General features: G+C 46.2%; 2 protein-coding genes across 4 annotated transcripts in view; both read right to left on the minus strand.

Moving 5' to 3' along the window:
* Positions 1-1835, minus strand: part of MTARC1 (mitochondrial amidoxime reducing component 1) — a 33946-nt gene extending 32111 nt beyond the window's left edge. The window contains exon 1 of one of the 2 annotated variants that reach the window (XM_041773801.1): positions 1458-1814. In XM_041773801.1, coding sequence (XP_041629735.1) covers positions 1458-1729 — 272 coding nt within the window. In that variant the 5' untranslated portion in view covers positions 1730-1814. Of the gene's footprint in view, positions 1-1457 lie in introns of both variants that reach the window. The other variant, XM_041773802.1, reaches the window with a different exon arrangement.
* An 8132-nt stretch (positions 1836-9967) lies between these two features.
* Positions 9968-13567, minus strand: part of MTARC2 (mitochondrial amidoxime reducing component 2) — a 36257-nt gene continuing 32657 nt past the window's right edge. For both annotated transcript variants that reach the window (XM_041721909.1, XM_041721908.1), the window contains exon 8: positions 9968-10828. The gene's annotated coding sequence lies outside the window, so the exon portion shown is untranslated. The remainder of the gene's footprint in view (positions 10829-13567) is intronic.

Below are 13567 nucleotides of genomic sequence, written 5' to 3' on the forward strand. Positions count from 1 at the left end.
GTAAACTCTACCCCACTTCTTGTCTTTATGAACATGCCTACTATAGCAGTTTCCTATAATTAGGATCATGTCTTTGTCCTTTTGTGTCTGGCTTATTTCATTTAACATAATGCTTTCAAGATCTATCTATGCTGTAGGGTGTATCAGAACTTTGTTCATTTCTGTGGCCAAACAATATTCCATCGTGTGTATATACCACATGCTGTTTATTCATTCGCCTGTGGATGGACATCTGGGTTGATTCCACCTTTCAGGGGGTGAGTAATGCTCACCGGGTGAACACTGGCATACACATATCCAGCCAGTTTCAATTCTTTCTGGTAATTCCCCACGAGTGCCCTTGCCTCTCCCCCCGGCATACCTTCATCCAAGTCCAGGGTCTTTACCCATCTCTGTCTAGAATATTCCTCTCCCAATTAACTTGCCTGGAAAGTTCATAATTACTTTTAAATTTTCAGTTCAAGCTATGACGTCACTCCTGACCACCCCAGACGCTTTGGGGTGACCCTTCCCTGTGCTCCCTGGCACTTGTCACACTGACTCCAGTGAGCCTTTGCCTCTCCCGATCCCAGCTGGTGGTAGGGGGTTGACGAATATAGTGTCTGCCATAAATGCCAGCTCTTTTGGCTATTTACTATTACATGAGCTCAATCAATATTCCCAGTCGATAGAGTGAAATTACAACACCCTTTGGCTCTGGGGCCTATAAAACGAATTCAATAAACACTCTCATCTTTCAGAGTTAGTGAACCCTGTACGGCACCCACCCACCCCCACCCCCACCGTCACCCCCCTTGGTTCTGTGTCCCCCTGCAGGGGCTGGGAGGGCTGGTCTGGGAGGAAAGAGCTTCAAGCGCAGCCTTGCAATGAGGCTCCGGGCTGGCCTGACCCCAGAGCCGGCGGGGAAGAGCGCGGCTGGCTCCGGCCTCTGCAACCTGCCCTGCACCCCAAGAATCCACGCAGCTCGAGACTCTCCAGATCGGGCCTTAATAACACGACTCTTCACAAAGGCCCGTGTGCTGAAGAACACAGGGGTCCCGGCTCCACCGCTGGGGGGCGCGGGCCTCGGATCCCGTATCCTGCAAGGATCGCCTGCGGGAACCGGCGCCGGCAGCGCGCGCCAGGGCGCCTGAGCAGCCGCAAGGAGCCTCGGCCTCGCCGGCTGCCCGTGGGGTCCCGGGCCCCACCTCCGCGCGCTCTCCCGGGGCTGGGCTCCGCGGCCCCACGCCGCCCCGGGTTGTCCGGGGACGACTCATAAAACTAAGGTGGGGGGCGGGGAGGCAACCCGTCCGCCCCGCGGAGATGAGCAAGTCCGGGGCCAGCGGCGCAGGTGGAGACGCGGCTGTCTCCGCGCACCGGGTCGGGACCCAGAGGCCCCGGGGTCCCCGCTCTCGCTGTCCTTGCCCCGCCGCAAGGGGAGGACGGCCCCCCGCGGGTCCCGCGCAGCCCGGCCCTACCTGTCCCGCAGGTGTCCGCAGCGCAGCCCCAGGGCCGTGCACTCCGCCGCGCTCACCCGCACGCCCTTGCACGACTTGACCGGGTAGATCCAGAGCTGCGCCACGGTGCCCACCTGCCGCAGCCGCCCGCGCCGCCGGGACCGCGCGCGGCGCCAGGCCACCGTCCCCAGCGCCGCGGCGGCCAGGCCGAGCGCCGCCCCCGCGAGCCAGGCGGGCCGGGAGGGCGCGGGGAGGCCGAGGCGGCGCGGGGCCCACGAGCCGGCGGCGCCCATGGCCCAGCGCGCGGGGCTCTCCGCCGCCGCCCGGCCGCCGCCCGCCGGGCCCGGGGAGGTGCGGCCTTGGCCCGGGGCCCGGAGCCCGGAGCCCGGAGCCCGGACCCCTTCCCGGCCGCTCGCCGCATCCCGCCCTTCGCCCGAGCGGCGGCCGCGGGTCACCCCTCCCCAAGGTCACCACGAGTGACCCCTCTCCTTACCCATTTGTGGGGTTTTATTAAACCTGGATGCCACCCCTGCGGCACGGAGCGTGATTTCTCCACTAGAAATCCGGCAGCGGAGAGAGCTGGGTGGCTCAGTGGTTTGGGGCCTGCCTTGGGCCCAGGGCCTGATCCTGGAGACCCGGGATCGAGCCCCCCCCACACACATCGGGCTCCCTGCGTGGGGCCTGCTGCTCCCTCTGCCTGGGTCTCTGCTTCTCTCTCTCTGTATCTCTCATGAATAAATAAATATTTTTTAAAAAAAGAAAAGAAAAGAAATCCGGCAGCGGGGAGAGCCCTGTCTTGGGGAGAAGGGGGCACCGCCCTCCCCGCCGCCCCCCCCCCCGCCGCACCAGCCCCCCAGCCTGCTCCGCGGGCCCGGGAGCTGCGGGAGTGGGAGTCGGGGGACGCACTCGCCCCCCCCCCCCCCCCCCCCCCCCCCCCCGGCTGGCGCGGAGCTGGCGCTGCCCCCGGGCTCTCGCAGCCGCAGGTCGGAGCCGCGCGGGGCGGCGGAAGGCGCCCCCTGCAGGGCTCGGGCGGGCGCGCTCTCCCGGCGTTTGGAAGGCGGGCGCCGGCCTCGGGTGCTGAGGCCTCGGGGCAGAAGGGGACGTCCAGGGCAGCCCTGGGGGGAGCAGCGGTCTAGCACCTGCCTTCAGCCCAGGGCGGGATCCTGGAGACCCGGGATCGAGTCCCACATCGGGCTCCCTGCGTGGAGCCTGCTGCTCCCTCTGCCTGTGTCTCTGCCTCTCTCTCTCTCTGTCTCTCATGCATAAATAAATAAAAATCTTTTTTTAAAAAAAAATCCCACTTGGTCATGATGAATAATCTTCTTAATGTATTGTTCTATCCTATTGGCTAGTATCTCGTTGAGAATTTTTGCATCCATGCTCATCAGGGATATTGGTCTATAATTCTCCTTTTTTTTAATGTGTTTTTTTTTTAAACATTGCCCTATAATTCTCATTTTTGGTGGGGTCTTTGTCTGGTTTGGGAATTAAGGTGATGCTGGCCTCATAGAAGGAGTTGCAAAGTATTCCATCTCTTTCTATCTTTCCAAACAGCTTTAGTAGAATAGGTATGGTAACTGTGGAAGAAGCCTCAGTGTCCATCGAAAGATGAATGGATAAAGAAGATGTGGTTTATGTATACAATGGAATATTACTCAGCCATTAGAAACGACAAATACCCACCATTTGCTTCCACGTGGATGGAACTGGAGGGTATTATGCTGAGTGAAATAAGTCAATCGGAGAAGGACAAACATTATATGGTCTCATTCATTTGGGGAATATAAAAAATAGTGAAAGGGAATAAAGGGGAAACGAGAAAAAATGAGTGGGAAATATCAGAGAGGGAGACAGAACATGAGAGACTCCTAACTCTGGGAAACGAACTAGGGGTGGCGGAAGGGGAGGTCGGCGGGGGGTGGGGGTGACTGGGTGATGGGCACTGAGGGGGGCACTTGATGGGTGAGCACTGGGTGTTATTCCATATGTTGGCAAATTGAACACCAATAAAATATAAATTTATAAAAAAATAAATTGAAAAATAAATAAAAATTTTAAAAAAAAAGAAGGGAACGTCCACCCACCCTCCACGCACTGACCTCAGTCCCTGCCTCTTTCAGATCAGGCCATGTTTCCCACAACACGGTCAGCCACGAGGGGCAGGGTGGTTTCAGTCTCAGGCTTCTCTTTCATGTGCCAGACTGTTAAAGAAAAAGGTATTCTGAGACTTGTAAAAACGTTAGGAAGACTTCACTGGGGACTATTGCTCATGTAAGATCAGGAATAAAGGATGTCCACTCTTACCCCACTTTTATTCAACAGAGTTCTGGAAGTCCCAGCCAGAACAACGAGGCGAGAAAATGAAATAAAAGGCACCCAAATCAGAAAGGAAGCAGCAAATCCATCTGTGTTGCAGGTAACAGAAGAGCCCATGTAGAAAACCCCAAAAAACACCATCAAAAACTATTAGAATTACTGAATTCAGTAAAAAAAAAAAAAGATCAGTTTCATTTTTTTTTAATTTTAAAAGATTTTCCCGATTTGACATAGAGAGGGAGTGACAGAGCACAAGCGAAAGAGTGGCAGAGCAAGAGGGAAAAGCGGGTTCCCCACCACACAGGGAGCGGACGCAGAGCTTTATCCCAGGACCCCAAGATCATGACCTGAGCTGAAGGCAGACACTTTACCAGCTGAACCACCCAGGGGCCCCATGCATTTCTATACATAACAATAAACTACCAGAAAGAGAAACTAAGAAAAACAATCCCATTTATAATTATATCAGAAAGAATAAAATACCTAGGAATAAATTTAACCAAGGACGTTCAAGATCTATACACTGAGAATTATAAGACATTAATCAAAGGAATTAAAGAAGACAGAAATAAATGCAAAATTGTTCTGTGCTCATGGATTGGAAGAATTAATATTGTTAAAATATCTATAAAACACAAAGCAAGCTACAGAGTCAATGCTATCTCTATCAAAATTCTAATGGCATTCTTCAAAGAAATAGAAAAAATATAATCTTAAGGTGCCTGCCTGGAGCACGCGACTCTTGATCTTGGGATTGTGAGTTCAAGCCCATAGTGGGTGTGGAGATTACTAAAAAATAAAATCTTACAGAAAGAAAAAAGAAAAAAATCCTAAAATTTGTATGGAACCACAAAAGACCCTGAATAGCCAAAGCAATCTTCAGAAAAAAGAAAAAAGCTGAAGGCATCATATTTCCTAATTTCAAACTATATTAGAAAGCTATAGTGATCAAAACAACATAGTATCAGCATAAAAACAGATATGTAGATCAATGAAACAGAATAGAGAGAAGAAATAAACCCATGCAAGGCACCTGGGTGGCTCAGAGGTTGAGTGTCTGCCTTGACTCATGATCCGCAGGTCTTGGGATCAAGTCCCACATCAGGTTCCTCACAGGGAGCCTGCTTCTCCCTCTGCCTATGTCTCTGCCTCTCTCTCTGTTTCTCATGAATAAATAAATAAAACCTTTTTAAAAAGAAAGAAAGAGAAAGAGAGAGAGAGAGAGAGAAGGAGAAGTCCATGCATAGGTGGTCAATTATTTATGACAAAGGAGCCAAGAATATAAAAAGGGGGAAAGGATGGTCTCTTCGATAGATGGCAGAGGCAAAACTGTCACCTGCAAAGAATGAAACTGGACCCCATCTTACACCATTCAGAAAAATCAATTCAAAGTGGATTAAAAACTTAAACATAAAACCTGAAACCATAAAACTTCAAGACACCAAAAAAACACAGAGGACATGCTCCTTGACATCAGTCTTGGCAATGATTTTTTTTTTATATGACACCAAAAGCAAAGGCAAAAAAAAAGCAAAAATAAATAAGTGGGACCACACGGAACTAGAATGCTTGTGCATGGCAAAAGGAACCATCAACAAAATGAAAAGGCAACCTACAGAATGGGAGACATTATTTGCAAATCATATATCTGATGAGAGGTTAATAACGAAAATATAAGAAGAACTCATACACTTAAATCATAGAAGAAAAAATCCAATTTAAAAATGAGCAGCAGAACCAATAGACATCTTTCCATGGAAGACCTACAATGGCCAACAGGTACATGGAAAAGTGTTCAACGTCACTCATCATCCGGAAAATGCAAATCAAAACCGCAAAGAGATACCACCTTACATGCATCAGATTGGCTATTATCAAAAAGAGACACCAAGTGTTAGGGAGGATGTGGAGAGAAGAGAACCCTTCTGCACTGTTGGTGGGAATGTAAATTGGTGCAGCCACTATGGAAGACAGTATGAATTTTCCTTAAAAATTTAAAAACAGAACTGCCATACGATCTAGCAGTTCCACTTGTGGATATTTATCCAAAGAAAGAGTAAGCACTCATTTGAAAAGATCTATGCACCCCCATGTTCACTGCAGCATTTTTTTCCAATAGCCAAGACATGGAAACAACATCAGTGTCCACTGGACAGATGAACGGATAAAGAAAATGTGGTGCATACCTACCATGGAATATTATTCAGCCTTATTTTAAAAAATGAAATCCTGCCGTGCAGGACAAAGTGCATAGATTTTGAGGGCATTATGCTAAATGAAGTAAGTCAGATAGAGAAAGACAAATACCTTATGATCTCATTTATATGTGAAATCTAAAACAAAAACAACTCATAGGTACAGAGAAGAGACTGGTGGTTGCCAAGGGCAGGGGGTGGGGGGTGGGGAAAATAAATGAGGGTGGTCAAAAGACCCAAACTTCCTGTTGTAAGAGAAATAGGTTCTGGGGATGTAATGTAGAGCATATTGATTACAGTTAACAATGCTGAGTTGTGGATTTAAAAGTTAGTAAGAGAGCTCACCTTAAAAGTTCTCATCTCAAGAAAAAATTTTAACTGTGTGAGGTAATGGACTTTAACTAAGCTTACTGTGTGGTCATCTCCTAATACACACATACACCAAATCATTACACTGTATACCTTAAGCTAATACGATGTTATAGGTCAATAAAAAAATAAAAATAAGACCATTGCAATGGCTTTCTGCCCCTGGACGCCACCGAGTAAGCATCGTTAAGGGGTCCTCTCCCACCGCCATCATGTCTAAGTCAGAGTCTCCCAAAGAGCCTGAGCAGCTGCCGAAGCTCTTCATTGGGGGTTTGAGCTTCGAAACAACCGATGAGAGTCTGAGGAGCCATTTTGAGCAATGGGGGACGCTTCCGGACTGGGTGGTAATGAGAGACCCCAACACCAAGCGCTCCAAGCGCTTTGGGTTCCTCACGTAGGCCACCGTGGAGGAGGTGGATGCGGCCTTGAACGCTCGGCCACACAAGGTGAACAGAAGAGTCGTGGAACCAAAGAGGGCTGTCTCCTGAGAGGATTCTCAAAGACCCGGTGCCCACTTAAGTGTGAAAAAGATTTTTGTTGGTGGCATCAAAGAAGACCCTGAAGAACATCATCTAAGAGATTATTTTGAACAGTATGGGAAAATTGAAGTGATTGAGATCATGAATGACCAAGGTAATGGCAAAAAGAGAGGTTTTTGCTTTTGTGACCTTTGACGACCATGACTCTGTAGACAAGATTGTCATTCAAAAATACCACACTGTGAACGGCCACAACTGTCAAGTAAGGAAAGCCCCATCGAAGCAAGGGATGACTAGTGCTTCGTCCAGCCAAAGAGGCTGAAGTGGTTCTGGAAACTCTGGTGATGGTCGTGGAGGTGGTTTTGGTGGAAATGACAACTTTGTTCATGGAGGGAACTTCAGTGGTCGAGGTGGCTTCGGTGGCAGTCGAGGTGGTGGTGGACAGGGTGGCAGTGGGGATGGCTATAACGGATTTGGTAATGATGGAAGCAACTTTGGAGGTGGCAGAAGCTATAATGATTTTGGCAATTACAACAATCGATCCTCAAATTTTGGACCCATGAAAGGAGGAAATTTTGGAGGCAGAAGCTCTGGCCCCTATCATGGTGGAAGCCAATACTTTGCCAAACCACGAAACCAAGGTGGCTATGGCGGTTCCAGCAGTGGCAGAAGGTTTTAATTACTGCCAGGAAACAAAGCTTAGCAGGAGAGGAGAGCCAGAGAAGGGACAGGGAAGCTACAGGTTACAACAGATCTGTGAACTCAGCCAAGCAGAGTGGTGGCAGGGCCTAGCTGCTACAAAGAAGACATATTTTAGACAATACTCATGTGTATGGACAAAAAACTTGAGGACTGTATTTGTGACTAATTGTATAACAGGTTATTTTAGTTTCTGTTCTGTGGAAAGTGTAAAGCATTCCAACAAAGGATTTTAATGTAGTTTTTTTTTTTTTTTTGCACCCATGCTGTTGATTGCTAAATGTAATAGTCTGATCATGACGCTGAATAAACGTGTCTTTAAAAAAATAAAAGAAGACCATTCCAATGGAGATATTATATAGGGTTCAACTCTGAACATAGCAAAGACAAGTGGGGATTTGTTTTTTTATATTTTATTTAAATTCAATTTGCTAACATATAGTATGACACCCAGTGCTCATCCCATCAAGTGCCTTCCTCCATGCCCATCACTTAGTCACCCTATCCCCCCCCACCTCCCCTTCTGCAACCCTTTGTTCATTTCCCAGAGTCAAGAGTCTCATGATTTGCCTTCCTCTCTAATTTTTTCCGTTTCCCCCCCTTCCCTTATGGTCCCTTTCACTATTTCTTATCTTCCACATGAGTGAAACCATATGATTGTCCTTCTCTGACTGACTTATTTCACTCAGCATCATACCCTCCATTTCCATCCACGTTGAAGCAAATGGGAGGTATTCCTTTCTGATGGCTAATATTCCATTGTCCAGTGTGTGTGTGTGTGTGTGTGTGTGTGTGTGTGTGTGTGTGTGTATCTCGCATCGTCTTTATCCATTCATCTGTTGAAGGACATCAGGGCTTCTTCCGCAGTTTGGCTATTGTGGACATGGCTGCTATGAACACTGGGGCGCAGGTGTCCCGTTATTTCACTACATCTGTATCTTTGGAGTAAATATCCAGTAGTGCAATTGCTGGGTCGTAGGGTAGCTCTATTTTCGACTTTTGGAGGAAACTTCATATTGTTTTCCAGAGTGGCTGCACCAGCTTGCATTCCCACCAACTGTGCAAGAGGATTCAAGACAAGTGGGCATTTATAGCCAAGATGCACAGAGAGAGGACCAGTGGATGGAAATTTTCTCAAATGGAAACATTAAGGGTAGGAGGACTTTGGCTAAACCGACTTAACAGGATTCTTGCAGAAAGCAGGCCCAGGTCTTACACATCTCGAGGTGCAGATGAGGAACTCAATCCACAATGCAGGCCTGGTGAGGCCAGAGTCAAGGTTGAGCCCTGGTAGAGAAGGGACTTCAAAGGAGCCTGACTAGTTTGGCCCAGGGAGAGGCACTGTCAGCCTAGAACAGTACGACCCGAGATCTCACCAGAATTGTGCACACAAATGGAAAATGTCTTAAATCAGTAGAGGGAGAGTCTCCAAAGCAAAGCAAATCCTTTCTCCCCAGCTAGCAAAATACATCGGGGCCCCTTAGTGCTCAGGGAAGATGTCTTCGAACATTGTTCTTCACCATAGGTATTTAGGCTGAAACAGATTACATCCATCCTATTATCCTCTCTTCCAACCTCCAGTCATCCTTTCCCTCCCCGCTCCTGTGAAAGCCAGGAACTGTGTTCAGGCACAGAGGTCAGGGGTTACTTCCACTGTTGTAGTACATCAATGACTCCTCTTCTAGGAATGAGCTGGGGGGAGAGGGGCTTGGGTAAATCTAGCTTCCCAACAAAGAAATGTTGGCTGTTAGTGACATGTGCCATGGCAATAGAACGAGGAGCAGCGTACCTCAGCATGACACAGGACTTGAGCTCCATATTCTCCATGGACAGACAGCTCATGGCCCTACATTTTGTGTATTACTGTTTCTCTCCCTAATTTCTCTTCAGAAATTTAGGGGTTTTTTTTTTACGTATTCATTTACGTCATCTCTACACCCAACCCAACGTGAGGCTTGAACTCACGATCCTGAGATCAAGAGTCACTTGCTCCTCTCTGGCTGAGCCAGCCAGGGGCCACTGTCTTCAGAAATTTAAAAGGAAAAATCTCCTTCTCTATTCCAATGGCTGGCTTCAAAGCTAGCAGGATTTTTCAATTTCAACATTTCTAAAACTTACCCAGGGATCAAGCTAACTGAGCCCTTGCACCTCACAGGGAGCTAGCAGTGGAGGTTGATTTTAGTCCCAGAAGCCAGCAAAGGAACAGCTATTCCTCACTGGTCACTGGACAGTCTCCTCACAGTCACTGGCCATCCTGCCTCAGTGGGCCACATGTGCAGTTCACGGTGCCCCCACCCCCGCTGGCCCCACCAACCACGGGAGGTAATGTTTGCGGACTCCATCAGATCTCCAGAGGGAAGCCCTCTGTTAGGCGACTAGAAAAAAGTAAAGAAAATAATGAATGACAGTGATCCAAGTTCTGATATAAAATGAAAAAAGCCCCAAAGCAGACTCATAAATACTACAGAAAAAGTACAATTGAGATTCATATTTATTGATATTAAAGAAACCACAAAAATTAGAAGTGGGTTAATTCATCCATGTATTTCTTCAGTGAGGATTTTTGTTTAGTCATACCAAAATAGCTCATTGCTCTTGGTTACAAAAAAAAAAATTATTTGCACTTAAAAAAATGCTCCTGTGCTTTCATCCTTCTCCCTCCTGCTCTCAAAATTCCATTCTTTTTAAAATCTCATCTTTTCTTCATCATACTTGGAATTCCAGTTGGCGTATCTGGCAGTTACACACAGATTACTTCATATGGCTTAACAGAAGTTTAATCGAACATAAAAACAAGATCTAAAAAATAACTTCCATACTCAAGTATAACCTGATCCCAAAACATACGAGCAAAAAAAAAGTTATAGGATTCAACAGTCATGTAAAGATCAACAACAGGAATCTGTTTACATGTAAAAAGCACACCAGAAAACAGTAATCTAGTTTCCCATTTCCCCTAAAAACATGAATGACAGGTAATCAAATATAAAGTCAGAAAAATTTTGCAGCTTTTTAACTGATTATTTAAGCTTTCTTTACCCATCAACATTAACATCAGGCATTGAGAAGTATGATCGGTGTAGTAACATTCACAATTTCATAGGCAGTTTTATTTCAAAAGTTCTCATTATCTAAAATCTATATACCTTCTTATTTCTGGATCACCTCTAATTCTCTACATTAACTGGGAGCATGAGTAATTTCAAAAAATTAAAAACAGAGATTCATTTCTGGGGTGAAGATGGCCAAAGGCTGGTTAGCAAGGCGGCACCGAGGTGGTTGGTGTTGCTGCTTTCGGCAAAAGTCCTAATGAAAGCCTCCCGGATGCTGAAACCTGAATAAATGACAAGGACCTCTGATTATTTGGTTATTTCTCCTACAAGTCATAAATACCTCAAGCACTCAAAGCAGTCACTCGATGGGGTTAAAATGCAGGAAACCTAAACTACGTCCTGCACCAAATTACCCTAGAGGGGAAAAAGCAGCCTGTTAAGACTGAGCATCCCACCAGGCCTGGCAAGAGCCCAGATCTCTCCCACATGACACGACAGGGACACAGGGGAAGAACGCTTTTAAAAGCCATTGGCCAACGATGCTAATAAATATGCCTGGATCCCACGCATCAGTAATTCCACTTTAACAATCTAACTTACAGGAAAAGACTTAATTATAAGATGGCTCTGGGGGCATCTGGTGGCTCAGTTGATTAAGCATCTGACTTCAGCTTGGGTTGTGGTCTTGGGGTCCTGGAATCGAGTCCCCCCACAGGCTCCCCACTCAGCAGGGAGTCTGCTTGTTCCATTCCCTCTGCCCCCCTCCTTCGTTGGTGTTCTCTCTCTCAAATGAATAAATAAAATATTTTTTAAAAAATAATGGGGGGGGCACCTGGGTAATTCAGTTGCTTGGGCATCTGCCTTTGGTTCGGGTCATGATCTCAGGGTCCTGGGATCAAGCCCCTCATTGGGCTCTCTGATCAGCAGGGCGTCTGCTTCTCTCTCTCCCTCTCCCCCTCCTCCTGCTTATGCTCTCTCTCTCAAATAAATAAAATCTTTTTTAAAAAAATAAAATAATAAATAAAATAACATGATTCTGCATACAAAGATATATACTTAATCTTATTCAAATAGGAATATATCCCAAGTGTCAAATACTATAAAATGGTGTTTAGAACATGTCGTCTATGTCTACACGTAATGTTATGAAACCATCAGAAATGACCTTTGGAAAGATCGGAGGTCTATTAAAGTGTGTATGATACATACTTCTGCATATATTTACCATATGATATATGGATGATATATCTATCTGCATATATATCATGATATACAACATACATCTGGATGATATATATTCTATATCATTATATATGTACATATTATATATATATCATACAGATCCTGGCTACTTTAAACAAAAAAATCCAATCACAATAAAATTTGTACACAGTGACAATGGGTGATTTCTTTCCCCAACTTTGCTGGTATTTTCTAAATTCACTGTGAGGAACATGGACTGCATCTATCATGGAACAGATGAACTTTTACACAATTAAAATTTAAATTTTAAATGGATAAGTAACCCCAGTACAACTATTAACTGCTATCTTTGTAAGTCTTTACTCAACCTGTCACATAAAGAATCCAGAATGCAGGAACCAGAGTAGGCTCACAACGTAGATGAGTAACATTACTGTTATTTTTAAAATGCAACAGAAACGCCCGCTAGAGGGGAAAGTTCTCCATGCTTCTAGGGGATGGGCGGCAGGACAAGCGCCCTGGGTTTGTGTTGGGGAATGCTAGATAATAAAGCTGAAAGGGTAGGACAGCCCAGGTGGCTCAGTGGTTTGGCACCGCCTTCAGCCCAGGGCATGGTCCTGGAGACCTGGGATCGAGTCCCACGTCGGACTCCCTGCATGGAGCCTGCTTCTCCCTCTGCCTGTGTCTCTGCCTCTCTCTCTGCATCTCTTTGTGTCTCTCATGGATAAATAAATAAAATCTTTTAAGAAATAAAAAATAAAGCTGAAAGGGAGGCTCAGGGCCCAGGGGCACTCACGTCCCTCACCACACCCATAGCTTGCACCTTGCTTATGACACACGTAGCCACTCCACCTGGTCTTTCACGTCCCCTCTCAGCTCTAGTCCATCCCACGCGTGTGTTAAAAAGCAAAATTTACCTGAGTAAATTGAAAGATCTCATTGACTTTATTAAATGATTCCTGAATCGTGCAGCATCCCATCTAGCAAGCTCCACTGAGCTAAATAAAAGAAAGGCTTTGAAAGGCAGAGAGAAGACATTATTAAAAAAAAAAAAAAAAAAGAACAGACTTTATTAGGCTGGAATGCACTGCTTAGGCAAGGTTGCCCTCCTCCAAGGAGTGGTCAATCCATCAGGAAATTCCATGTTGCCTGATTAAAGGTTACATTCCTGATGAAGTCAAACAGCAGTTAAATTAGGTATTAAGTCTTGGTTTACCGACCTGAAGCCTTAAGTGAAGTCATTTTAGGGCTGTGGTTTTCTTTTTTTTTTTTTTTAATATTTTATTTATTTATTCATGAGAGACACAGAGAGAGAGACAGAGACACAGGCAGAGGGAGAAGCAGGCTCCATGCAGAGAGCCAGATGTGGGACTTGATCCCAGGATCTTGGATCACGCCCTGAGCCAAAGGCAGATGCTCAACTGCTGAGCCACCCAGGCGTCCCAAGGGCTGTGGTTTTCTTGTTAACAATTTCCCCCCTTTGAGTAAGACTTTCTGCTAAACTGAGAGTTGTACTCAAAACTTAAGGCATCCGTGCCCCTCTCCGCTATGCCCTGTGGTGCTCGCAGCTCCTGTTGATCCTGTGAATGCAACTCACAGGTCATGAGGTTTTCTTTATTTCTGTGAAATTCACGGGTTACAACTCAATATCTGCCTTCCTTAAGGCCGTTGTCTTCTGTTCCTTTTCTGTTGTAGTCTCAGCGAGATCAATTGCTTGGTGGTTAGCGATTCTAATCAGGCAATTAAAGTTTTGGGGAGGATACAATGCACCAGGAAGATTCTTATAATCACTACAAACAGGATAATCCCCAGGGTTT

This window comes from Vulpes lagopus, chromosome 11 (assembly GCF_018345385.1).
Source record: "Vulpes lagopus strain Blue_001 chromosome 11, ASM1834538v1, whole genome shotgun sequence".
NCBI lineage: Eukaryota > Metazoa > Chordata > Mammalia > Carnivora > Canidae > Vulpes > Vulpes lagopus.